The sequence below is a fragment of the Suricata suricatta genome, chromosome 9, assembly GCF_006229205.1.
Source record: "Suricata suricatta isolate VVHF042 chromosome 9, meerkat_22Aug2017_6uvM2_HiC, whole genome shotgun sequence".
NCBI lineage: Eukaryota > Metazoa > Chordata > Mammalia > Carnivora > Herpestidae > Suricata > Suricata suricatta.
In genome coordinates, this window is record NC_043708.1 from 87,542,585 (window position 1) to 87,570,315 (window position 27,731).

General features: G+C 41.6%; 1 protein-coding gene across 4 annotated transcripts; it reads left to right on the forward strand.

Moving 5' to 3' along the window:
* The first annotated feature begins 13,552 nt into the window (after positions 1-13,552).
* On the forward strand, positions 13,553-26,671 carry DUT (deoxyuridine triphosphatase). 4 transcript variants are annotated; one of them, XM_029952442.1, is made up of 7 exons: positions 13,553-13,672; positions 14,675-14,810; positions 16,966-17,057; positions 18,675-18,719; positions 24,348-24,422; positions 24,566-24,636; positions 25,292-26,671. In XM_029952442.1, exons 1-7 carry the CDS (start codon positions 13,645-13,647, stop codon positions 25,346-25,348), a joined length of 504 nt encoding a protein of 167 aa, XP_029808302.1. In that variant the 5' UTR covers positions 13,553-13,644; the 3' UTR covers positions 25,349-26,671. The 4 variants fall into 4 exon arrangements, with proteins under 4 accessions (XP_029808302.1, XP_029808303.1, XP_029808304.1 ...); XM_029952443.1 differs by lacking the exon at positions 13,553-13,672 and adding an exon at positions 13,673-13,762; XM_029952444.1 differs by lacking the exon at positions 13,553-13,672 and adding an exon at positions 13,887-14,130 and having other exon boundaries at positions 14,579-14,810.
* Positions 26,672-27,731: the final 1,060 nt, after the last annotated feature.

Sequence of the window (27,731 nt, forward strand, 5' to 3'; positions counted from 1 at the left end):
GTGTAGGAGGGTGCCCGTCTCTCCACACCCTCGCCAGCATCTATTAACACAAACACAAGAAGACATAAAAAACCTGACGAAATCTAATACTTGAGAATACAACACAAAGACTGTCAAATAATTAGCTGCAGAAAGGTGTCAACCCAAAGGATTTCCCCCCTCAGGTGACATCTTTAAACTTTCAAAGACAAGATCATTACAGCTCCATTTAAGCTACTGCTGAATGGAGCAAGATACATCTCTTCCCCTTCTTCAGTGATTCTGGGGAACTACCCTAAACAAAATCAAAAGACGATAGGAAAGGACAAAAAAAACTTTCTTGTATGAATAAACATGGGAAAATCCCGAATAAAATACTAGCAACTCAGTTTTATCAATATATTCAAGTAATAATTTATCATAATCAGGAATGTAGATATATCTTTTTAGAAAATAGGTTAAATTACTTAATCACACTTAGTGAGCATTAGATACCTATATTTACTGATAATTTGAATATTTATTTGTTATTGCACAGAATACGCTCAGAGAACCAGTAGGGTTGACTCTAAAGAAGAAAACAAGATGAATTAAAGACAGGTATGTGAGAGGGAGATCTAATTTTTACTGTGTAAGTAAGGACTACTCAAAAATAATATTTTAAAAATAATATTATAAAAAGGAACCCCATAATGTATGGAATTGTTGAATCATTATCCTGTACACCTGAAACTAATAAAATACTATATGTTAATTATACTGGAGTTAAAATTTTAAAACATGAAATCCATAAATAACTAACCTACTTGCCTGCCAGGTTGTATTTAATTATTTCTTTTAATTTTTTAAATGTCTTTTATTTAGATTTGAGAGACACAGAGAGACAGTGTGAGGAGGGGAAGGTCAGAGAGAGAGGGAGACACAGAATCCAAAGCAGGCTCCAGGCTCTGAGCTGTCAGCGCAGAGCCCAACGTGGGGCTTGAACCCACGAACCGTGAGATCATGACCTGAGCCGAAGCCGGATGCTTAACTGACTGAACCACCCAGGTGCCCCTGTATTTAATTATTAATTCAAGTTGAAGTGACCTATATCATGAGGGTCATATGTAATAAGCCTTAAAAAGTTTTATAAAACACTGGGGCGCCTCAGTGCCTCAGTTGGTTAAACACCTAAATGTCTTCATTTTGGCTTAGGGCATGATCTCATGGGTTCGTGAGACTGAGCCCCGGTAGAGCTCTGTGCTGACAGTGTGGAGCCTGCTAGGGATCCTCTCTTTCTAAATAAATAAACAAACAAACAAGCATTTTTAAAAAGTTTTATAAAGCTCTGAAAAATGTAAGCTATTGTACCATCACTGTGTTGTGTTGCACTTCTCTATAAAATAAGTAAGCAACAAAAACATCACCATAAAAACACTTTGACTCCACCTCATATCTACTAAGTTTAGTTGAGCTTTTTTAATTTTTAACATGAGATTTTTTTTTTTAAACTTACGATTCTCTCCTGGGTATGATGAGCAACAGAGAAATGTTGGCTTGGACTTCCCAGGACAACCCTACAAATTTTATTTGCTGATTCTCAGGAATGGACAAGTATAATCTTAATAAATTCTTGGGTTTTAGTTCCTGGGCTGCATAAACCTGAGAATTGATATTATTCATACATAGTAGTATGAGGTAATTATCATAATGTGATTAAGTTTGTGTGAACCCATGCATGGCAAGTGCAGTATGCTCTTTTACCTTTTTAAAAACAAAATCCCAACAGGATGCTGTATTAATTTTCTATTCCTCCATAATAAATTATTGCAAACTTATCAGCTTAAAACAATATCCATTTATCATCTCACAATTTCCATGGGTTGAAAGTACAGACATCACTTAACTGAGTTTTCTCCTCAGGCTTTCACAACACTGCAGTCGAGGTGTTGGCTGAGGCTGTGGTCTCATCTGAGGTTCAAAGTGCTTCAAGTTCACATGATTGCTAACTAAATTAATTTCCTTGCAACTACAGAACTCATGGAAGCTTGGTTCTTCAAGGCTGGCAGGGGAGAAAACCTCTTCACTTTAGACCCTTTGGTAAAGGCTGCACCTGATTAAACCAGACCCACCGGGATCAGTCTCCCTTTTTATTAACTTAAAGCTAGCTAATTAGAAATTTTAATTACATATCCAAAATCCCCTTACTTTTGCCAAACATAGGAGGTAACTTAATCATTGGAGTGCCATCCTATCATACTCATAGGTCTTGCCCAAGCTGAAGAGAAGCAGATTACAAAGGGTGACCATGAATGGACCATTTTAGAATTCTATCACAAATGGATTCTCACACTTCTGAAGATCATATATCGGCGACTAAGAGCCAAGTTAGGACTTACATAAGTTACAAATGCCCTGATAAATATCCAAATGAAAGCCCACGATCTATGCATAATTAATTATGCTTCTTTTCCAGGAAATCTAGAACCACAAAAATAAGTTCCAGCTGAAAAAGACCTCAGAGATCCTCTAGTACTAAATCAAGGTTCTCAGGCAGAATATGCATACACAGTTCTGATTCCATGGTTTTTCAGTCTGTGTTTTCCAGCATGCACAGTGAGCAGAAACTAACAATGAATAAACAGGATAATGCAGAAAAAAAAAAAGAAACATTTTTGGAAAAAGAAATCCACACCTTAAAAACATGGCAGTCTGAGGTCTTAAGTGTAGCAAACACAGACTCTACATCCCTCATCAGAGCCTGAGGACATCGCCATTGTGAGAGGACTGCCTTTTGGCAGAAACGTTCAAGTCTCTTCCAAGTACTCTGGTTTGGAAAGCAAAAATGGTGCAGTTCATCCTCAGACTAATTCTCCTTCACGTAAGTGACGTCCAAGAACAGCTAAGCTTCGGTTATCTGGAAAATTGATTTACATGGAATGACTCTGCAGTGAAGCAGAGCATATTTTCAGGTTGGGCAGGTCAAGATGAGGGGTATGGAAGGGGAACTCAGCAGGCTCCAGGTTATGAACGTCACTCCTTCAGAGAAGGTGAGAGCGATGTCATTGGAAGCAAAGAGCCTTTGCTTGCTTTTCTGGCCTGGATGACCTCTCAGCAGAGGGCTGTTGAGCCCAGAGCCAAGCACTTGACTTACTGGTGAAAGACATGCCAACCTGTACACTCAGCTGGCAGAGCCTTGGGGGCCACAGCGTGTGCCTCTGTTCTAATACAGCTCTTTCCCCAAAGCTGGTGGCTGTCCTGAGCTTCTGAAGGCAGTTTGTCTGTTCTTGATGCCCAAGAGATCAGGAAAAGGAGTGATTTCACGTATGGACTTTTCTGTTTCTACTTTGAAAGCAATTATGTACTGAGATTTCCCAATTTTCCTCATACTTCTTCCAACAAAAGGAAGTAGAAGTATTCTCAGGGAAGGTGGGAAGTTCAAGGAAGAAAGCAAGAAGAGGTCTCAAAAGGTATTGAACTATTCAGCCACTCATACAATCAGCACATTGGAGAGATAAACTCACAAGTTCTATGATTTTCTAATGCTCACAGGTACATTCACAAAATGAATTTGCCTTTGAAAAAGTATTCTTTTGCACTTTGGACTTAATGTGTCCAAAACTGAGATCTTGACCTTCCTTCCCAAAGCTGCTCATTTAGCATTCTTCCAGATCTCAGTAAATGGCAACCACATCCTTGCCATGAATCTTGGGGTCATCTTTGGCTTCTCTCTTTTACCTCACATCTGACCCAGTTTCGGCATATATCCAGAATCTAGCCACTTCTCACGGTCTCCACTGCAGCCTCCCCTGTCTGTGCCACCACCACCATTTCTCCCCTGATCACCGAGTAGCCTCCTGAAGGGTCTTGCTGCATCATGCCTTGATCCTTTTTTGTCACATTCAGCACAGCAGCCCAAGTGGTCCTGTTAAATAAAATAGAGTATGTTACTGCTCTTATCAAAATCTTCCAATAGTTTCCCATTTCCTTAGTGGAAAAGCACAGTCCTTACAGAAGTTCACAAGGCCCTACAACTGTACCCCTCCCCCACTTCTGTGACCTCATCTCCTCCAACTGTAAGACGCCCTGTTACTCTGTTCAGACCACAATGGCCATCTTTTCTTTTTTAATGTTTATTTATTTATTTTGAGAGAGAGAGAGAAAGCACGAGCAGAGGAAGGGCAGAGAGAGAAGGAGAGAGAGAATCCCAGGCAAGCTCCATGCTCTCTGTGCAGAGTCCGATGACACATGAAGCATGAGATCATGGCCTGACCCCAAGTCAAGAGTTGGACACTTAACTGAGCCACTCAGGCGTCCCAACACACTGGCCATTTGAAAGGTGAGTTTACATCTTAGGATCTGAGTGTTTGCTGTGCCCTCTGCCTGGAATGCCCTTCTCTAGGATGTCATTTCCTTTAAGTTTGGTTAAAACCCCCCTGACCCTTAAATCCATACCTGGCAGATAGTATAGTCTCACTGAGGCCTTTCCCGGCCACTCTATAAATCACAAGCCTACATTCCACATCTTACCCTCCTGCTTTGCTTTTCTCCTTAACTCTCAGAACTGTTTATTTCAATCACTTCTATTTATTCAGACTTATTTTTGTCTGTTCTGTTTCCTGCTATGTCCCCAAAGTCTAGACCTAGTGCCTGGCACATGAAATACATTCAACAAATATTTGTTGAAAGGATGAATGAATGCAGGGCACTGAAGGGAATAGGAAGTATAAATCCCAAGTTCCCTTGGGGTCTGGTTTGTGACTAACTGTGGAGCCTTACCCCACCCCACTCAGACTCCATCCCACACCAGCTGTGACTCACATTTCACACCCACTTCTGTGTGTATCTGAACATGTGGGTCTCCCTGCCTGGGATTTCTGAGTCTTATTTGTTTATCCCACTGTTATTTTCATTCTTGTTTCTTTTACTACCAATGAGGTCATCACTAGACAGTTTCTCCTGAGTCTATTGGCCATCTGGTATTTCATCTGTTGTCAATTCAACAAAAATGTCCTAAAGATATGAAGACACATTCTCCTAAGCTCTTCAAATATAAGACAGCCATGTTCCCTGTCCTCAAGTTTATGGTTTTGATAGACAAATAAATACACAAAATAATTATGGATTATGAAAAATACCATAAACAAATATAGAGGAAACTGTAACAGAGAATAATGGAAACTTAGGGTGTACTTAGACAAGGTGGTCATGGAGGGCATCTATGAAAAAATCTTTAAGGATGAGAAGGTGCTGACAATGTTGAATGTTACATGAACTCTAGGCTCCTGGAAAACCATGATGGTTAAGAAATATCCCCAACCATTTTCCCCCCTCAAACCTTTCACCCTGTGTTCTAGAAAATGGCAAACTGCAATGAACCACCATTCCCCACAAGGCTTAGATAAGACTTGCTGTCTACTCTTTCTCACAACTCTCCTGAGACTTACCGATGTGACTGCTGTGTTTACCTGTGACAAGAGCAAACCAAAACCGCTCCCCTTTTGCCTACATTAGCTGACACACCAGCCATGGGCTCATGAATAATCAGCTGATGTTAGAATTGTTTGTCCACCTAAAACTAGATAGACACAGAAATAAATTTTTCCTCTTCTACTGTTTCTACTCCCTATAAAAATTTAAGGCAAAAAACCACTGTTCTAGGGCTCAGTATAGTAGGCTAATGTTGCCCCCTAAAAGATATATAGGTCCTAATTGCTAAAATCTGTAAAAGTTATCCAATATGAAAAAAGGATGTTGGCAGATGTGATTAAGGAGCCCGAGATGGGACAGTTATCCCAGATTATCTGGGGCAACCCTGTATATAATCACAAATGTCTCTGTAAGAGGGTGCAGGAGACTTAACCACAGACAGAGGCGGCTGTGTGATGGAAGCAGAGAGAAGCAGAGTCAGAAAGATGCTACACCGCTGGTTGTGAAGAGAGAAGGGACCATGAGCCAAGAAATTCACCCCTAGACGCGGGAAACAGCAAGGAAAACAGATACTCCCTAGACTCTCCAGAGGCCCTTTCTACACCTCAAATTTAGCCAGTAAGCCTCAATTTGGACTTCTGGCCTCCAGAACTCTAAGACGAATAACTTTCTGTCATTTTAAGCCACTGATTTTTTTGGTAATTTGTTACAGCAACCATAAGAAATTAATATGCACTCTAATTTTGAGATCTGCGGTGCTTTCCTATTGTAATAGACTGACTCCTTACTCAGTTTTTGTCTTGGATTGTGCTAACCACGTGAAAAGCAGGGAACAGAACAGTCTAGGCAGAGTGAACAGTAGGACAAAGGTCCTCAGGCAAAAGAGAGGTCAGTGTGTTTTAGAATTCAGGAGATGCATATGACTGGCCTTGGGCCATGGGAAAGAACTTGGATTTTATATCTGTGATGGGAAAACTTTAAAAGATTTTGAGGCATAAAAGGTAGAAATAGAGAGATCTCTCAGTAGTCCTGGTAAGAGATATTGGTGGCCCCAGAATATGAGGAGAACTTAGATACCGGACTGGATAAACCAAAGTCTGTCTCTGTAAGGGTTGTAATATGAAACAGAGCATTCAAATCAGGATAATTTGAGGAGAGTTTTCTAAAGGAGCTGTTTATAATGGTGTGAGCTGAGATGTGGGACATGAAAACTACAAAGGAGAAAGGAGTACTCTGAAGTAGAAGGCCTGAAGGGAAAGGGGAGCATGTGGCTTCTAGAGCCTAGAAGAAAGGGCAGCCTTGGCAAGAGCAGTGGCCTTCAGCGGAGGGACACAGCTATCCAGGGAGGACCAGAACTCACCCTCCGCTTCCCCTCTGATCTCCGGCTGAGGCTCTCTATTATCAAACCCCCAGGCAAGCCAGAGGAAAGAGCTCACTGGTGAGGCACAGACAGGTCAGCCTCCTGGAGCAGAGAGCAGAGAGGGATGGAGAAGGAGGTCTGGGGGCGGGGGCAGGGGAAATAAGGAAGATATGTGGTGAAAACATTCAGATTAGTTCCAATTTATTAAAAGAAAATGTGGAGACTTGAATTTTCTACATTATTTCCTTAATGACCTGTTTCATTTAGCCCATGCGTACAGGCCCCCAAACAATGCTCTTTCACCTTCCTGACTTTTCTTTGAACATTTACAACTGCCCTTTTGTTCTAAGGCAATCAGGAAAGACAGTGATTAACATGCTTAGGAGGACTAATAATGCTATCTTCAAAGTTCAGCAAAAAACCTCTCTGGATGCAGGTGTAAAATTTGATGAAATGTTGCTACACGAAAACTGGATAATACCCACTACAGACTGAAGAGAATTGAGTTTGTGCAGCCTAGTAAGTAAAGGTTGTTTCAGAGAGACAGAATATTGAATCACAATCAACTGAAACCTTAGCAAGCCTAATTCATACATCTCTCTGCATGGATACCCATATTTTACCATTGTTTCTCTTTTTTTGCTATTACTCTGGAAGATAATTCAATTTGCATTGCACATTTCCTCACAGAAATTTTGAATCTTATGAATATAAAAATCATGGACTCGGCCCAATTTTATTTTAATCAGTTTTTCTGTTTCCTAATTCAGGATTAACTTCCCAGGATATATGCAGAGATTTAGTAGCAAGAGCGACACTGTGCACATTAAAATATGCAGAATTTCAGCGGCAATTTGAGTTATGGTAATTACTGGGTTTGTTTACACAGACATAGATGAAAAGCATAACCTTTTTGTTCCTGTCTTTTTTTTATATAATTTGGAAAAACTGTGTGCTACCAACAGAAAAATCGTACAACAGTTGCTTAATGTCATGGAGGAAATCAGGTGCAACCAACGAGACCTGAGAAATAGAGAGATCAAAACTGTCGGAGGTGGTGTTTTAACTAGGCGTCCTTTCTCCTGGGGCCACCCTCAATCATATAGTAAGGCTTTCATGCTCACATTCTGTTCAGGCTGACTGTCACACATTCACTTGCCCCAAATCAACCAGCCTGTGGGTTCCCACTCACACTCCAATTGTCCAGTGTGGCCCTAACATCATCTTCTTTTTCCACGTTCATTCTCATTCCTGCTCCCTGGACCCATTTATTTCATCCAGGAAATGGACCTGACCGAGATGAGGCCCATATTGGGGAAAGGAGCAGAAGGAGGCAGATGGTCCCCAACAGACAGAGCCAAGAGGAAAGGCACCAGTGCTCTCAGGGAAGGTGAGAAAATAAGCCATCACTGGGAACACTTAGGAACAGACCAGGCCTGCTTTTGTGAGTCTTACTGATCCCAGATCTAGACACTTCCCCGTGGCACCCATGCTTTTGTGACTATCAGTTTGTTCTGTCAAAGGCAGCAGGCAGGCAGACCTCACAGGTCTTATAACAGTTAAAAAGGTGTAAAATTGGGGCACCTGGGTAGCTCCATTGGTTGAGTGTGTGACTCTTGATTTTGGTTTAGGTCATGATCCCAGGGTTGTGGGATCGAGCCCCGCTTCGGGCTCTGCACTGAGTGTGGAGCCTGCTAAAGATTCTCTCTCTTCTTCTGTCTCCACCCCAGCAGATTCTCTAGAAATAAATTCCCTAAAGCAATGGTTTTTAACCAGAGGTGGCCAACAAGAATCACCCTGGATTGTGAGTGGTCCGTTTGAAGTAGGGTTTGGACATGAGCATTTGACCAAGTTTTCTAGGTGATTTTCATGTGTATCCTGGCTCTCAAGCTAACTTTTATTTTTCTCACTTCCTGAAAACTCAGTGATGCTTTAAAAAGAAAATAACACGTCCTTCTATGGGCTGTAAATACAGAAGTTTCACCTCCTGGTATTCCTACACACACTGGCATAATTGAGAGTCAACTTTTCATGATGATTATGTTAACAGATTTGGTATTCAGTGTATTAATGAAAACTGCAGTTCTGAGTTTGTGTGTTAACTATTCTGATCCCCTTGAACTTTTGCAGTACCATGTGGCAGCCATTTGTGAATTCGTCCAAAGTAGTTCTCAGCAATAAGTGCTTATTTTGTTAATGATCTGCTACCTCCTTAACTGCTTTATTTAACTGCCACCCAACATAATGTCGAGTTCCTGCACTACTTTTATTCTTAAGATCCAAGTGCTGCTCTTATGAAATTGAAAGCCCTCATATATTTGATTTTTGTGTTCTTCTTAAGAGCCTGGCAAGAACATTCTTGTGAAATTGCAGGTTGTATGTTAGTCTACGGTTTTCAAGTTAGGCTGCAGAGACTCCTAGAGAAACACAAGGTAGGGGGTATCGTGGTATTCTGGAGGCTGGGTATTCTGGACCAAAGGACAAACTTTCAGATAGTCAACAAACATATGTACTTTTTACTGAAATTGATCTGTCTGTGTACAAATCCTTCTCTCCTATCTCCTTTATTTCACTTACCCTTCCACAAAAGATAGGTATCCATCTAAGCCATCCTCAGCCATCCTCTGAGGTTTTGTCCATGGAGTAAAAACTCTGGGCTTGAAACAAAGAACTTCTATATTTTGGCACCAGAACCCAAAGTATAGCTTCTGTCTTTTCTTGGCTTATACATATTTCTGGTAAAGGTGAACTGTGACATGATAAATCAAGTATTGTTGCCCACGGTGGAATGTTCTGAATTCAGATACAGCAGAACTATGTGGTTATGGGGAATTATGATATTTGTCTTTTAGTGTTCCCACCTCTTCCATTCTTGAATGATTGTCAAAGAACCCTGAGGAAGAGTTCAAGAGTTTTGTTCAAACTAACAAAAACTGAGAAAGTTCACTTACTGGAGAAACTTTTCACGGAATGTTTGGGCAAAAGGACAGTGATCCCAGATGGGGATCAGATTGCAGATGGAAAAGCAAAGAAAGTGATAAAAGTCTGGGTAAACATTTTTAAAAATGACTCTAAAACCTAGTGATAATAATAATGTTTATTGAAATTCAAAGAAAAGATACACTTAAAATACTAGACAATAATTATATCTATTTCAAAAGAATGGTTAATGGAATTAAAGCTTTCGAAAATCCTTGTGTTATCCAGGAGAAAGAGCATAACTTTGTTTCAGATTTTAGACACCGAAAAATTAAGCATGCATGTTTGCCTAAAACAAGAGAATCAGAGAGCAAAATTTCTAAATTAGTAAAGGGAACTGTGAAATAGTAAAATAATGAAATTAATTAAAATAAATAATAAAATTGGAAAGAAAGAAGGATAAAAAGAAACAGAACATCTGAAAAGAACCCGGATTAACAAAGATTCTAGTCCATCATGGAGCTTACACATGAGAGGAGAAAACATTCAACTGACAGGTGAAATGAATACATACGTAATAATACGTAGTAGTACATACTGTGAAGAAAAACCAAATAGGGCAAAGCAGTATGTGGTACCTAGGAGGAAACTATTTTTAGAGAAGGGAAGATCTGATAGAGAAAAAGGAAGCAAGATTCCAAGGCTTTTTCTATTGAACAAGAAAAGAGGTGGAGAAGAGGCAGCCGGTGATGTGAGAAAAACCCAGAGTATGGCCTGGGGAACATATCCAGGAGCAGGCTGGGCCTCAGGAGAGTTCATCACAGTCTCAGTAGGCACATGTAAACCTACAGAGCACAGTGGCTGAGTTCAAGGACTCTGAAGCCAGACTGCCTCAAGGTGAATCTTGGCTCCATCTCTTTCTAGTTGGGAGCTGTGTGATCGTAGGCAAATCTTTTGAGATTTGGTTGCCGCACCTGTAACATGGGTATAATAACACTTGTTTCCTTTGGTTATTGTGATTAAATGAGTATTCATAACACTCTTAACAAATACTTGGCGTAAAGTAACCATCACATTAAATCTTTGTTAAAAACAGAAAAATCTTATAATGGTAAAGATAGGAAGGACAACGTGGCTTATAAAGTACTTACTTACATTCTCAACAGGTTCAAGTTGGCACTGAGCTTATGTTATTGAATTAATCAGCATGACTGATAGGATAATTATATTGTGATAAAAAAACAGGAAATAAACTATGGTTGGAACATGTCTAGTTCTTTGCTGTAGTGTATTGAATTTAAGATGTATTTTCATATCAAGTTATATTTCAGTTGTCATAAGGAATTCCTATTAAATGCTTATTGGTTCAGAACCCCTAACCTTTTGCAGCTGGATTATACCCTTTTCTCTTTCTAATCTAAAATAACCTGAGCTGCACAGGGCACCTGGGTGGCTCAGTAGGTTAAGCGTCTGACTTCGGCTCAGGTCATATCTCCCGGTTCGTGGGTTTGAGCCCCGCGTCAGGCTCTATGCTGACAGCCTGGAGCTTGCTTCAGATTCTGTGTCTCCCTATCTCTCTGTCCCTCCCCCACTCATGCTATCTCTATCTCTCATAAATAAATAAACTTTAAAAAAAATTTAAAAAGTAAAATAACCTCAGATGCAAAGTGAAAGTAACAAACACTTTATCCACATTAACGGAAGAAATAGAATCCTCTCCTGGGACTAGGTATTACAAAGAGCCAAACAAATACCTTTTGTATAAACGCTGAAGTAGGTGCTTTGAAGGATTCACACAAGCTTATTACTCTAAGTAAAGTGAAAGATAAAACGCATGTCACAAGGCAATTTTACAATGGCTATATATGACTAATGAATGATATGGTAATATTGTGAGAGATAAGACAAGGCAGAGCTCACTACTGATTGTAAGAAAGTTCCACATGTGAACTGAGATTTTTATTTGGGTCTGGGTAAAGGGAGTCATTTCAGTTATTACATTTTAGGGCATGCAAGGACTCAATCTCTCCTGTGAACTTCCTTAGGAAATTACCAGAGAAAGGGCTTCAGCAAAATGAAGAAGCAAACTAAAAGGAAGATACTAGATTCCTAAAATCAAGGCTCCAATATAAGAGAAGGGCAAAGGGAAATGCCAGATGACTGCTGTTCAGCAGGACTAGAGAGTCACATGCATATTTTGGAGCAAGAGAACGGAGGGTAAGGGAGGAGGAAATTGGAACTGATAGGGGATTTGATGGGTTTCGGTGTTTCATTTGATATGATAGATGTAAGGGACTGGATCCTCTGGAGTATTTGCAAAAAAGCAATGGGTGAATCAAAACCACCACCATCACCAAGGAGAAATGGAAGAACAACATACTTATTAGCTTGAGAGGGACAGGTGTAAAAAAATAATTATCACATTACTTATCTCAAGTGAGTGATATTTACATAGTCATGATAAATACTGCTGACTTATGCAAATATTGTTAAAAAACTATTTGCAAAATGGGGTGGGGAGAGGAGTAAAAGACTTAGTCCTCAACTACCCTAATTCTATTTTGTATGCCACTTAAAAAAATAGCAATATGCAATTTAAGAACAGAGAGGTACATTACAGAAGAAAGAGCCAAAAAAAGTTGAAAGCATTGCCCTGAGGAGTAAAATTTGGGTGAGCGTTTTGGTGGAGAGGTAGGCCAGTTTTTCATTACAGGCCTTGAAAAAGCATTGCATGGAAAAAACAAAACACACTGAATAAAAATTAAAGGGGTGGAAAGGAAAATCAAAAGGTTTTGAGAAGTGACCCTGTACAGGGGCCTGACAGAAGGGGCAATAAGATCTCTTTCATTCGCACAACAAATACATATCAAGCACCGTTCTGATCCAGGAACTAAGTGAGGCCCCAGAAATAAAATAGTGAATGAAAATACATGTGGCCCCCGCCCTCTGGAGCTTGTATCTACTAGAACACATAGACAACAAGCAAAAATACATAATATGTACATACATAAGACATGAATGAAGTACCGATTGTACTTGAGCTTCACTACAGATTGTAGTGATGTGACTAGAGAAAATTATTGTGATAGAAAATGGTGGTGAGGGTCGTCCCTCACAAACAGAAATAGACCTTCTGAGATGAGCTGAGACTGGAAACACATGAAACAGAGGAAGGGTGTGTATAGACTCCCAGGCAGTAAGTCTGGTGGGTCTAGAAACTGTTAGAAAGCCACTGTGGCCAGAAGCACCAGCGGTGAGCAGGACGATGGTTCTAGATGAGATGGGAGAGGACCCCTACCATGCTGCTCCAGTTTGGGGAGTCTTCAGGTGGTAGATGTTTAAAGCCAAGGGAAGAGTGTAAAGACAGTATAATCCATAACGTCATTCAGAGGAATTCCAATATTTAAATGGAACCAGTAAGAGACTGCAGAGGTGGGGCCCATAAGGAAAGGCACAGCCGGGAAGTCTGGAAACTTCCTCAACAATACCCTAACATTTCTGTCATTTTTCTAAAACTACCCCATTGTTTGCATTTATCCTGACAACATGTGTTACATTTTGCTTTTCAGTTCTGGAAGTAACCGGAGATACTTATATCCCAGAAAAGTCAATTTACAATTATTTAGAAAGATATTTCCTGATCTCCATTGTAAATTAATCCTGGGTAGCCCAGGATCTTTGTTCGAATCCCAGCCACCGGGGTCCCCCTCTGTGCTTCTGTGGGGTCATATGAAACAGTGCTAGGATTTCAACCGGGTTATCCCTGGGATCTTCTTGGGATCATCCTGAGATGCTTGCCTCCCCACCCCCACCCCTTCAAGGGTAAACAACACGCCATGCACTATGGGTACTGTAGGGAATGGAACACGCTGCCTGGCCTACAGCCTAGGTCGCAGCACTGAACTCAGCGACCGTCACCCGCATGGTGATGCGGTTCCGTTGCTTTGGGGATCCCTGAGATTAGAACCTGAGGAGCCATGGCCGCGGGCGCCGCCGCCGCCCCAGGTAACTCAGCAGTGCGGAGGGCCCAGGCCCCGAGCCTCGCGGGTAGGCTTGGAAAACGGGGACCACAAAAAAAGATCGGGGTCTAAGGAGGTAAGCAAAGACCCCATCCCCGGGGGTCAGAGCCTGCGCCAGCCCGAGGGCCGCCCCTGCGCCGCCTCCGTGCGCTCTCCGTCAGACCGCGGCGGCGGTTACTGCTTCCGAGGTCATTTTACCCGGACGTAACTTTAGGGTGCAGACCCGGAGAGCGCCTGCGGGAGCGGATCAGCCAACCAGCGCCCACACTTCGGGGCAAATGACTCCCGTCTGCCGTCGCCCCGCGCTCGGCTACCACTTCTTTCCGTGTCTGCTCAGCTCAGTGTTTAAAGACACGCGCAGCGCAGCGCGGAGAGCAGAGGCCGCGGGGCCGCCCCGGCCGCCGTCCAGCACTCGCAGCCTCAGTCGGGACTGCCGCGGCGCCTGTAATGTCGGGGCCCAGGCTGGCAGGACACGCCTCGCTGGGCGTGGGGAGGCTGGGAGCCCGGCTGGCCCTCCCCACGGCCGCCGGGTGGGGAGGGGGAGGAGGAGGCGAGCGGGCGGGACCCAGAAGAGCCCTGGAGCTCTGAGAGGTGTAGACCTTGGGAGCCCGCGCAGACCCTAAGCGCGCGCGCGCGCGCGCGAGTCCATTCGGGATTCCCAATGGGAGACGTGCTTGCGTCCTATTGTGTGTTCGGGAGGCCACCGAGGCTGTCCCCGCGCAGGTTGGACCCGTGCGCTGAGTTGAAAAAGCTTGAAAAGGCGTAGTTGTTTCCCAAATCCGCTTTCCAAGAAGAGTTTCCAGCACCCACTTTGAGTCTCACCTCCCCTCTTAGACAGAACGGTGGGCTCGTCCGGGGGCCGGTGGGCGGGGCGAGGAGGTGCAGGCGGGAGATTTAAAATTTTGGCGGCTGGGCTCATTCTGCTTCCACTTGTTCCCGCTGCTGCTGTCTCTTCTCTTCTCCTGCTCTGCCATGCCCTGCTCTGAAGCGACACCCAACATCTCCCCCAGTAAGCGGGCTCGGCCTGCGGAGGATGCCATGCGACTCCGCTTTGTCCGGCTGTCGGAGCACGCCACTGCCCCGACCAAGGGGTCCGCGCGGGCCGCGGGCTACGACCTGTACAGGTGAGTGGGGACTTCCGGGCGCCTTCCGCGCGTGGCATCCCTACCCCACGAAGGGAATGTGCAAGTCTGGAGTTGTAGAGTTCTCAGGTTAGCTTCTACTCTTGCCGTCTGCGGCTACAGCTTGAAACTTCAACAGATTACAAACAAACTTTTTGCATTTATGTAGGATTTCATTCTTTTTTTTTTCCCTGTTGAAAACTTTAGTTTTCCTCTTTAGCATAAATTCGATAAGGACTAGAGATAAGCATGCAGAATGGTAACTACATATAAATGTCCACCAAGGCATTATTTGTTTTGCAACATTTATTGTGGCCTTTCCAGGTGGAAGGTAGAAATGAATAAGACCCACCTTGGCCTTCAAGGAGTGGCGTGAGGGTAATGCAGTGCGCCATAGAAAGGAAAGCCGCGGTGCAAGTCTAGGTGCTGAATATGAAAATACATGGGAAGGATTAATGCAGGATGCTCTGCCTTCAAGGAGTTGTAAAACTTCTCTGTATGTTCATATTTAAGTTCAGCCCAAGGACTGGGAATGTCAGGGTACAGATCTGAAAAGCAGCGGGAATGTCAGTAATAGTACCGACTACCCTTTCCTTTGCTCAGCACCTTTTACCTCTACTAAAACCTTTACACCTGGGCACTGTTATTTAATCCTCCCAACACTCCTGAAGTAGTAAGTGTTAACTCTTTTTTTTTTTTTTTTTTTTTTTTTTTACAGATGAGGGAGTTTGTGAAGAGCTGAACTGATTGCCCAAGGGCTTGAATGTCATAGAATTTTTGACCCTTAATTTCAGTGCTTTTTTTTCCCCTTGACTACTGTGCCCAGTTCTTAGAACCATTAAGACAGGTGAAAAGTGATACTGGGAGGTATGGGTGTTTAATACAGGACTAAATCCTTAAGATTTACTTTAAAACATCCCAGGTTATTCTAATTTGAGAACTAGTGGTCTCAGTTATAAGTACAGGAGGAGGCAAGAAAGGAGTGTTTGGTGATAGAAGAGGAAGAGTGAGGTATAGACTGTTACAGCTGAAAGGGATATGGTCAGTCCCTTAGTTTTCATGGCTAAACGTGGAGTGACATAGTTTGACTACATCATGTCTGGCCCTGTTGTGAGTCAAATGAAAGATGTTTATGGAAGATACTTTAACATCCTCCTAGTGAACAGAGATGACTGCATACTGAGATAGACATGGAAATAACTTCTCTCTTTAATAAGTTAGGGCTCAGCTCTGAAGAGAGGAAATTCCAATGAAGTGAAAATGTTAGTGCTGATATATAAGTTTTCACTATGGTGTCCAAAGTAACTTACAGTTCTGCTCATTGTACAATCTCTTGAATTTCTATCAAGAAGGGTGCTACAGTAAGAGCAATAGTAGCAGCATTTGATGGAGGGGATCTTAGAAAACAGTTCTCAGCAGTGTCCTTCTCCAGAGCCTATTCACAGTGATGAACTCTGTCCCCCAGCCTGTGACGTTCAAGGCTTCACCTTGGCTAACTACCACGACTAGCAGAACAGATGCAATACAGCTTTTTTTTTTTTTAAAGTTTATTTATTTATTTTGAGAGAGAAAGACAGAGCATGAGCAGGGGCAGAGAGGTGCAGAGAGAGGGAGGGAGAGGGAGAAAGAGAATCCCAAGTAGGCTCCAAGCTATGAGCTCAGAGCCTGATTCGGGGCTCAAACTCCCGAACTGTGAGATCATGACTGGAGCTGAAATCAAGAGTTGGATGCTTAACTGACTGGGCCACGTGAACCCCCATCTTCCTCTTTTTGTATCATGCTAATGAAACATACAACTTTTGAAAGTCTGCCTTTCCTACCCCTCCTGCTAATATGCATTTCAGTTTCTCAACAAAATTTTGTTCAAAAATTACATGTTGATACCTCTTAAACCAAAGTATTTGCCAGAATGACTGTATCTAAAGGTAGCAAGAGAATATCTGCCACTATCTTCTTCATAAACTTTTAAGAAATATGAATTGGAACTTCAAGTACTGAACTGTTAGATTGGTTACTGAAATCTAAGATTGCATGAATCATTTTGTGATTATTTTATGAAATACACTTAAAGCAATTCTATATGCTTAGTCACAAGGAAGAGCGTATAACAACAATTTTATGAATACATACTGGTTATTTTCTTTCATTATTTCCCTAGTGCCTATGATTATACAGTACCTCCTATGGAAAAAGCCCTTGTGAAAACGGACATTCAGATAGCGCTTCCTTCTGGGTGCTACGGAAGAGTAGGTAAGTGATTTAAGACATGGGTGACTATATGTCAAGCTCTGCCTTTGTGATCCGTTCCTTCATCTTAGTCCCATTGAGGGTGTAAGTGAGGGAAGGGATATTGTTCCGCATGTGTCCTAGAATAAGGAAGTGCCAACTGTAATGGCAAGTGCAGCCATTTGAAAACTTTAGATTTCATGTACATATCTGCTTTTTGCCTCTCCCCCTTCCTCCCTCCTTCTCTGTCTCTTTTTTTTCTGATTCCCTGAGCTTTTAGGAGGCCCACATTGGCCCCAAGAGTTTGTTCCTCAACTCATCCCTGAGAAAGTGAAAATAGAGGTGACTTTTAACCAGAGCTCCCCCATCAAGGATCAGATTGTATACGAGGTCACATGTGAAGACCGTGAGGAGAATGGCTGATATTTGTTACGTAAGGAAAGAAAAGCAGGCTGCGGTTAGTGACACATGGCATTTTTTATGCTGAGTAAAACTTTTGGCTCCTGCTGGCCTCAAAGTCTGTCAGACCATTTATTTAGCCTTTCCCCCTTCGGGTCTCCTCCCATGGAGTGTATTGGGGTCAAGAGTTACCCTTCAGGGCACTAGAGGGGACGCCTTATAGCAGGAGGAGCCATGACAAAATGGAGAGCAAGTCACCTGTCACTGAAGAGTTCAAGACTTTCTTCAAGAGCACACTTCCTAACTTCAGAGTAAACCTAAGGGCACAAATGGAACTGTGGTGAGGAGGGGGCCGGACTACCACCATACTTGTGCCTTTAAAAGAAAAATAAGATGGGCTCTTTTTTCATCTCTTGTGGGCAGTATTTGACTGCATTTTGAGATTATGTATGTGTGGGGGAAGGGGAGGTCAGGAGATGGAACAGAATAAAGGGAAAAGCAGGAAGAGGCAGCATTTAGTGACAAAGTGCCTGACCGAAGTTCCCTGGAACAGAACCCTAGAAGCTGGAATGATTAACAATAGGCCTGATGCTCAAGTCAGCAAGCATAAGGTATAATGTTAGCTTTTTATGTTTTCATTTTAAGAATAAAAAGCATAGTGGAATTGAGTTTTTAAGGTTTATTTTTGACAGTTGACTTGGCTGTTACCAGGCCCTTTCTCTTACTCCGGTTCATTTGTTGATACGGATGGGTCATTTGGCATTTGTCTCATGAGTGTGTTCCCAAGTTCTAGGCTAAGCTCTGCCGCTGGTTGGTTAGGTTGATGCCTGTCTCTCCCCGCCCCCTCCTCTGCCCTCTTCCCTTCTCTGCTGCTCCATGCTCAGACCTCCCATCTGAAGACAAAAGTCTTCTTCCTCAGCCCTGTGTCCCTGCCAGCTACAGTCCTACCTTTGTGGCCAGACTTCTTGAAAGAGCTGGCTCACCTCAGTCTACACCAGCAGTCGCACATCCTGCATGGCCCCAAGTCCTGCAGGAGTGATTTAAGCGACTTTTGAATTAAACCGTGTCAGGTTTCTCTACACTCTTCTTTCCTCCTCTAACACAGTATAATAAACATATTCTTTAATGCAGGACCATCTGCTAAAGTTAAGAAGATGTATGTTCTAGGAGAGGAGAGTGACGTACCTTGAAATAGCTAACTTGTTTTCTTTGCATTTTGTTTTTTGTTTTTTGTTTTTTTAGCTCCCCGTTCTGGCTTGGCTTCAAAACACTTCATAGATGTAGGAGGTAATGTGTTTACATTTTCATTCTGTAAATATGCATATGTATTTACTTTGCCTTTGTGTAAGAGGTAGTAATCAAAAGACAGGTTTTATTTTTATCTTCAACAGAAGGAAATGGTTTTTGTTGTGTTTTGCCTTTTTAGAAATTTCCATCTCAAACTATGAGGTAGTTCCAAATATTATTTGATGATACTAATTTTTAAATGACCATTCTGTGAAATACATGTTATTTTACTAAGAGGATAACTAGACATTATCTCACGGATAGGATTTTTGCCTTGGCTTGGTGATAATCTGCATTTAGTCCAAAAATGACTCCATTCTTTGAAGAAAGTTAGTTTTAGAAAGGTAGGGAAAACCTTTATGTCATTTTTAAAGCAATTGTGTTTTTCTTAAATAAGCAGTAATTAAGAAATTCTTTAAGCAAGGGGTGCCTGGGTGGCTCAGGTGGTTAAAACCTCTGACTTTGGCTCAGGACGTGATCTTGCAGTTCAAGAGTTCGAGCCCCACGTAGGGCTCTCTCCTGTCAGCACAGAGCTTGCTTTGGATCCTCTGTGTTTCCCTCCCTGCCCCTCCCTTGCTTGTACTCTCTCTCAAAAATAAATAAATATTCAGGAAATGATAAAAAAAATTCTTTAAGCAAAAAGTTATAGAAAATGCAGGTCAATCCTGTAAGAATTTTTTTTAACCTGCATGAGAGAACCATCCATGTTTAGTAAAATATAAAAAGAGAATCTTTCCTTAAGTGAGAAGAGAAAACACTATGCTTCCCTTTTTCTGTTTCTTGTCAAACAAGCCCTCAGTGGCTCCGGTTTTCCTGATAATCAAGCCTTACTCAGGTCCCTCAACGTCCACCACTTGGTCATGGAGCCCCGCTCTCGAAGAGCCCCCAGTCGGCTGGCCCTCTTGCTGTAGGCTCCCTAACCACCCCTCACTGTAGGGAAGTTCTGATACGCTTCACCTTTCTGATACGGTTGCTTTGCTTCAGATCTCCTCCTCAATGGGGTGCAGACCTCACTGACCTTGGTTCTGATTTTTATTCCCATCATTAGGAGCCGAGTGCTTCACCTAACTAGACACCTTGGCCCTCCAAGAAGTGGGTGTGCCTTACTCTAAACCCCTCCATTTTCACAAAGCTGCCTTTTAACAGATGAAGAACTAGCTCTGAGATGAGCCCAAGTTGACATGTTAAACCCTGGAATCTTCATGATTCCAATCTCTCAATCCCTCTGTTCTTTTTTTTCCTTTTCTTCCTTTTTTCTTTTTCTTTTTCTTTTTCTTTTACTTTCTTGAGAGAGAGTGAGGGAATACACGGGGAGCTGGTGAAAGGGAAAGGGAGAGAGAATCAACACGCCCAGGCAGGGCTCAGTCCCATGGCCCTGAGGTCACCACCTGAGACCTGAGGCGAATTCGGGAATGGGACACTGAACCACCCAGGCGCCCCTCCAGCCCCTCTGTTCTTTACACTGCACTTCAATGCTGGGTCTCGCCTCACCCCATCCCTGCACCAACCACGCACTGTGCGAAAGAACTCGCTGTTCCCTGCACTGCAGGCCGAAAGGGAGGAATGAGGGCCATCCCAGGCTCTCTCCTTCTGCCCTGGGTGTCACTAGGTGGTGCTGTGAGGCAAGACAACCTCAGCGTAGGCCTTTATTAGCCACTGAAGAGGAGCCAAGTTTGGCACAGACAGCAAGCAAGGATGGACAGCCCACTCGGGCTGAGAATTGCCTGGGCTCAGTTATGCTTGCCTCTCAAAAATACTTTTATAACAGCAAGTGTGGTAATTGAGGACTATAACTTTAGGATATAAAAGATTGGATATATTTTTAAAGACATTTCAAAGGGTTGTGAAAGGAATATGGGCTTTGAAGTAACAATTCAATTTGGGTCCCAGCTTCATAATTAACTGGCTAGTTATTACTTTTCTGAGACTCAGTTTCCTCTTCCATAAAATGAAAATTAGTGTGCCTGCCTCAGAAGGATGGGAGGGTTAAAGGAGAATACATGTACGGCATCTAACACTACTTGGCACATATTAGACCCCGGAAGTTATAGTTCTTGTCCCTAGGTACTTCATGGATTTCTTTTTTTTTTTTTTTAATGGCGCAACTTTTTTTTTTTTCCTCACTTGGTTACTCGTTTTTGCTCTGTTTGAAACAACCTCCTAAAAAAATTCATGTAAAAGAAATGGAAAGTTAGTTTGCCTGGTGGTTGGTGTGGTATTATTCCTAAAATCACATTGCAGTGTGTTCTTGGATGCAGAGTGTCTTAAAAATGTCGTTAGGCACACGTTTATCATTGTGGGTCACCGTTTTTGTTTCAGGAGAGAGATGTGGTTAGAAATCCCAGGCCGAAAATAAGGGTCAAAGGGAAAAGTTGAGTATGCAGTATTCTGTTCAGAAGCCACATCTGGTAGGTGTGGGTAGTTTTCACTAAAGAAGGTTTCCAACAAATGACATGCCAAAGTCTTGACACAGTAAAACTTTTGCCTGAAGTCAGTTAATTATCCTGCCAGTTCCAATGTATGATTTTTCCAGTGATAACTTCAAAATACTTTCTGCTTTCTCATGAAGAGAAATATCCCTGAAGCTTATGTTCCTTATGTAGAAAAAGAATGTCTTGGGTTTTTCTCGAAGGTCAAATTGTCTTCGAGTAATAAATAAACTTGGAACTATTGGATTTTTTTTATACTATTAGCTTTCATGCTAAAGAGAAATATTAATTGAGGGCACTTTTTTCCCCTGCCATACATTTTAACTGGCTTCAAACGACTTCATTTCTTTTAGTGAGTTAAAGGGCTTTTCACAGCTCTGTGTGCCAAGCATCAAATCTGGGTAGATGTCTGGCTTTGCAAGTTCAAGATATTCAACCATATGAGTTTGACTCAGACTGCTTTATAGGTATATGCAACAGCCTTTACAAAAAGGAAGTGTTTTTATATGGTAGGAGATAGCAGAAAGTAAAAACAAATACTGCAGGCCATAGGAAAAAGAGTATAAATGCCTAAATAAGTAAGGAAAAAAACCATAAAATGTGGAGGAAGACATACATATGTGCAGCAAATAGGCAGAGGAAAAAATTCTAGCCTCACTAGTCATCAGGGAAATGCAAAGTAAAGCCAGGAGATACCATTTTTCACTCCTCACATTGGCCAGAATTTTTTTTTCTTTTTAGATTGCTGCCATCTGGTACCGTCAAGGACTTTGGAAATGGGCTTTCTTAAATATTGCTGACAGAAGTTTGAGTTGCTACACCTTTTTCACAAAGTCATCCAGAAATATCCATTAAAACTTAAACTGTACACGCCCTTTGATCAGGAAAGTGCTTTTTGGAAACTTTTTGAAAAGACTGAAAATCACGAACACACAAGGACATCTGTAAAGGACTGCTTTGTCTACTTACGATAGCAAACATGCAAAAGCGACCTGTGTGATAGCATGTAAGAGAACAGTTACACAGGGACAATGGTACTGTATTTCCATATCTCAGATTTAACAAGAATGACTAAGATTCATATTTACATATTAATTACAAAGGATGGAAGAAAGAAAGTAACACGTAAAGTCTCACTATAACACTGGCTACCCGAGGGAGGGTAGAGTAACATTATTAGCTTTTACTTTATATGTATGTCTACCATTTGGGTAATCTAAAATTTTTCTTATAAAATAGAAACTGAGAGTTTGGAAGTCGGTCCACATTGTCTACCTTGAACCCTTTCTAGATAAGTGAACACTAGCCTGCACTTCAGATCTCCAACTTGGAGAGTCCATGGCCTTCTGGGGTCCTCTGTTCCAGCGTGGAACAGCTTGTTCTCTGCAGGGGTTTCTACACGGAATCTGATCCACATGGTTCTCTACAGCCAGAACTTTCTGCATATAAATAATGTAGAAAACAGCTGGTCCCATCTTTCTGTCAATTCTTTCAGTGTATATTAAGGACTAATTTAATGGTCAGGTGGCAGTGGAGAAAGAAGGCAGGCTTCAGTATTCTGTGAATTGGTCCTTGAATCCTTTCAATTTGTTTCTGTACAAGAAAAGAATAGACTGTTTCCTTCGGTCTATGCATGATATGAACCACTTCTGCCTTTCTGCTACTTTCATACTCTTCCCACTGTTAAAAATTTAATTCAAACTCTTAAAAGTGTCAGGAACTTTTAAGAATGCTTGAATTCACTTTCACTTATCCCTAGTAATTCATTCATAAAACACAGGGATTCATTTAAACTTCTACTGTAATCCAATGGAAAAATCTGAATATTTTTCCCTGTGCTGGAACTTTTAAAAAAATTGGCTACCCCCACCCCCCAATTTAAGGAAATTGAAGGGGAATGTTTAACCTTCTTCTTAAAAAAATTTTTTTTTTTTTTGCAGTTGACCTTCAGATAATTATGAGTCTGGTCAACCAGGATTAGTACTCGCTGAGCTACTTTCCTGATTTTTTTCCCCTTTTTTCTCAGAAAATAAGAGTTTTGTTTGTTTGTTTATTTAGGAGGTGGGGTGTTGCTAGTATGTAGGATTTAATTAGGGTCACATGAATCCTATCTATCATGTTTTCCAAATGGAGGGGAAAGAATGAACATATATAAATGGAAATTGGCAAGGGGGGCCAATGGTGAGGAGGAAAGGAGGTGACTCCTCAAAAGTAGGGGACTTTGGAGGCAAAGAAAACATTCCCCAAAATTGAGTGTGGTTATGATTGCACAATTCTGAATACAATGAGAACCGCTGAGTTGTGAATTCTGCCTCAATATTAAGAGAGGAAATGGGAAGTTTTCTTTGTGGACTGTGTTTATCTGTGTTTGTGTTTATGGAAGCATTTTATATTCTTGACCTAAACTGAAATGCTAACAAGCCTCGGAAAATGTAGCTCTCTGGGCCAAGGCGGAGCTCTGATACAAGTTTCTCTCCTGCAAAGATTTGCTTTCCTTGTGTTTATAATCTCAGACAGGTACTGATTACACAATGGTTTCATGTAAAAGTGTACTTGTTACTAAGTTTATGTGCTCATGTCTTCTGAGAGACCATGCTCTATGAAAGGACAATGGCTCCCATTAAAAGGAAAGGAAGAATATGAACTGAAAGATTCACCTCCATTTTTATTACAAAAATGACTGTTCTAATATTTGCTAGACAGCCGCTTAACAGTATCAGCCTTGACTTCTGTGGCAGATCTTCAGGCTTCTTGACATTTTTTATTTATGACTCAGTCACATTTCAGTCTGGATATTAATGGGAAGCTGCTACCAGGAAGAGCCTTTACAACCCAAATCGTAATTTTCTCCTAGTCTTTTTAGGAGGCATGCAGCAGATGAGTGGTGGTGTTGGAATGAGCAGTTCAGGATGACCCATCCGAGATGCTAAGTCCCTATTCCCAGTTTAGAATAGGAAATGGTCAGCACTTGTCAGGGTGACAGGTTGGAAAATCAGGGCCGTGTTATGAATTCTATGTATTTGCATTTTAGTAATATCCTTTCTTAGTTTTGAGACTTTACATAGTTCCAGAGCAAGATTCACTTACTTCTTTGTAGGGCTAAAGACCTTAGAGCTACAGAAGAATGTTTTTGAGGTCACCGTACACCCTCCGTGTTTGGGTAGCATAAAAACCATGCTAATGCTATTTCTCTTCTTAGCTGGCGTCATAGATGAAGATTATAGAGGAAATGTGGGTGTCGTGCTCTTTAATTTTGGCAAAGAAAAGTTTGAAGGTACGTTGACTACATACAATCACGTAAATGCAGCGAGTTTTCGGAGTTAGGAGTGTCTAAATAGCATGTTCTTATGCCTCTAAGGCAAGATAGAGGGCATCTGTCAATAAAACATCAGTAATAAACTCTTTTTTCTTTTGAAGTCAAAAAGGGTGATCGAATTGCACAGCTCATTTGTGAACGGATTTTTTATCCAGAAATAGAGGAAGTGCAGGTAAGTATAATAAAGCTGAGTTGGGAGTAAGTGATATACCATCTTCAGTGAAGGGAAAGATACAATTTCAGGGATTTCAGATGCTATTTGCAACTAAATAATAGCAAATACAAGAGTCCTATTTTAAGCAAAATTAAGCTCTTAGAATTTCTTGAAATGTTTTTTGTAGCTATTATGTAGCATTCTTTTGGATGATACATCATTTTTTTTTAATTAAAAAAATTTTTTTCATGTTTTATTTATTTTTGGTACAGAGAGAGACAGAGCAGGAGAGGGGGAGGGGCAGAGAGAGAAGGAAACACAGAACCAGAAGCAGGCTCCAGGCTCTGAGCTGTCAGCACAGAGCCTGACGCGGGGCTCGAACCCATGAATGTGAGATCTGACCTGAGCCAAAGTCGGAGGCTTAACCGACTGAGCCACCCAGGTGTCCCTACATCATCATTTAAATATACACTAAAATTCTATTTCTCTAGCTATTTTGAAAATTGTCCAATATTTTATTTATGGAGCTTTTAAAAAATTTAATTTTCTGTAATTTCCTTTTTGAAAGGATAATACAGCAGGAATAAAAAGTTCTTACAGATTAGGAGCTAGAGAGATCTTGAAAAGAGGGTCTGAAATTAACTACCTGGCTACCGCCTTTCTGTCTTTTCAGGTTTTGGATGACACTGAAAGGGGTTCAGGAGGTTTTGGTTCTACTGGGAAGAATTAAAATTTATGCCAAGAATAGAAAATGAGAAAACATACTTTTTCTTTAAAAAAGAAACATTTTGCTTAAAGTGTTTTGGTGTTTTGTACTTCTGTAAACTTACTAGTGTTAGCTTCTAAAATTGGTTGTCCGAGGATTAAGGAAATAATACTTCAGTTGGGTCACAAAGAAACGTACTTGCTTGTGTTTTTATACATTTGATTGTTGTATTAATCGGTGTCCCCAAGTGTTTATTTTTTTTTAATCAAATGTATATCAAATACAGGTCCAAAAATCCCTGTATTATTTAATTCACTAAATGCTGCCTCTTTATTAAATTGCTTTGTAAATCATAAGTAGTACCTTTCATTCCATAAATTTGAATTCTTTCGCAGATACAAATTATTTCATAAAGTGAACTAAAAAGATAAGTTGAAGTCACTTCTTGTCCGTCCCTTCTCTTCGTTGCTCTCAACAATGGTTTTGATCTTAAAATTCTTTGTGACATTGGGAAGAAGAGCATCCTCAGGTTATTTTTTCATTTTTATTTTTATTTTTAATCATCCTTTTGGTAGGCCCTGATTGGCGGGGTAGAACTATGTTTGTGAAAGGAGATACAACGCAGGGATTTCCAGTTGATTTGTCCTTCTGATTTCATTCCATCAAATAAACGGTACAAGTTGTATGCGTTTCTCTCCGTGGCAATAATAAAGCATAGCCAAGAAAGTAGGCAATTTAATGGGGATAAAGTAGAGTAATGATGTGTGTTTTAGGCTACTGGGCTTGCCCGTCCCAAGTACTTTTGAGTTAATACGTGGGAGCAGCATTTCATCCCTGGTAGGGGCTTGATTCTATGGATTAGTTTGTGATTAATAGAATTTGCAACCGTGTAGGCGTGCCCTCCTGCACTGTGTTGCCCAGGCCTCTGCCCAAGGGCTGTGCACATCCCTCGGTTTTGCCAGTCAGAGGCACTAGCGGGAGGCTCATAGACGTTGTTCTGTGAGTGTGGGTTGTGCAGATGGAGTGCTTCTGGAGCTGACAGCACTCCGCCGCCCCGCTCCTGGGAGCCCAGGCTAGAGTGCGTGTTTTCCGTCCTTCCAGTGATTCTTTAGACCGCTTTGTGACCTGCAATATAGCATTTTCCATCTGTGGGTCACAATTCATTAGTGAGTCATGAAATCCACTCTAATGCATTTTTAAAAATGAAATCGAGAAACAACAGGGACAGCACATGTCCGTTGGGTAAATACTGTGAACATTGTTTGAATTACATAGTCATGTGTTCATGTGTATACTGGGTCATGATATAAATTATTTCTGCAGTCAATAAAATTTAAATAAATCTCATTCTGCTAAACTAGTGGAGTCTATCCTCTGAACACCAATACGTAGTAACAGTTGAGTAAGAACAAATGGTGTGCTACGACTGCCAAGAGATTTGGTCTTAGGTTACACTGTTGATGTTAGTTCCTACTTACTGAAAATCCACTCTAGAAACTTTAGAAACTGCTTGTTTGTTTTCTTTTTCCTCATAGCACACCTGTGGGAGAGTAGATAGAACACTTTAAAAGACATTTTTTTTTTAAGTTTGTTTATTTTTAAGAGGGAGAGAAACAGAGTGTGAGCAGGGGAGGGGACGCAGACTCTAAAGCAGGCTCCAGGATCTGAGCTGTCAGCACAGAGCCCGATGTCGGGATCAAACCCATGAACCACGAGATCATGACCTGAACCGAAGTTGGATGCTTAGACTGAGCCACCTGGCACACTGGTAAAACACTCTTTATAGGTGACAGATAGAGGCACGGGGACATTTAGTAGCTTGCTTAACATTTCAGCTGAAATGACCACTCTTAAAACTCCGGTCCTGTGGCTTTGAAGCCCATATTCTTTGCAGTATCGTCAGTCTTGTAAGTGGTAGAGTACAGAATGGAAGAGATGGTAAATGGTGAATGAAAGTTTTCTATAGTGTATTCATCCTGGCATCTTTCCATTTGGGCACCAGACTTAGGGAAAGTTGTTCACATCTGAATCTACTCTGAAAGTTAGAGGCTTGGAACCATGTTCGTGAGGGATAGATAAAAGATCCTCAGGGAGTTGGAGGGGTGCATTGTTTGTAGAAAAAGCGTGTGTGTTGGGGGTGGGAGAATGTGGGAGGAGGGGTGGCTATAGAAGGTCCCTAGGAGTATGACAGATCTTCGATGTTAAAGACTCAGAAAGGGAATTAGGTTTGTCATATGTGACCTGAGAGGGTGGAACTAGGTAGGAGCAGTGCATTTAATCTATAGAAGATGGTGACTGAGATAAGAGAAAATACATATTGGTCTCTGCCCCGGGTTCCTGGCTTGGAGTTCCTAAACTGTTGTCATTTTCTCAGTGATAAGAGTGCTAGGCGCATCTCTAGTTCTAA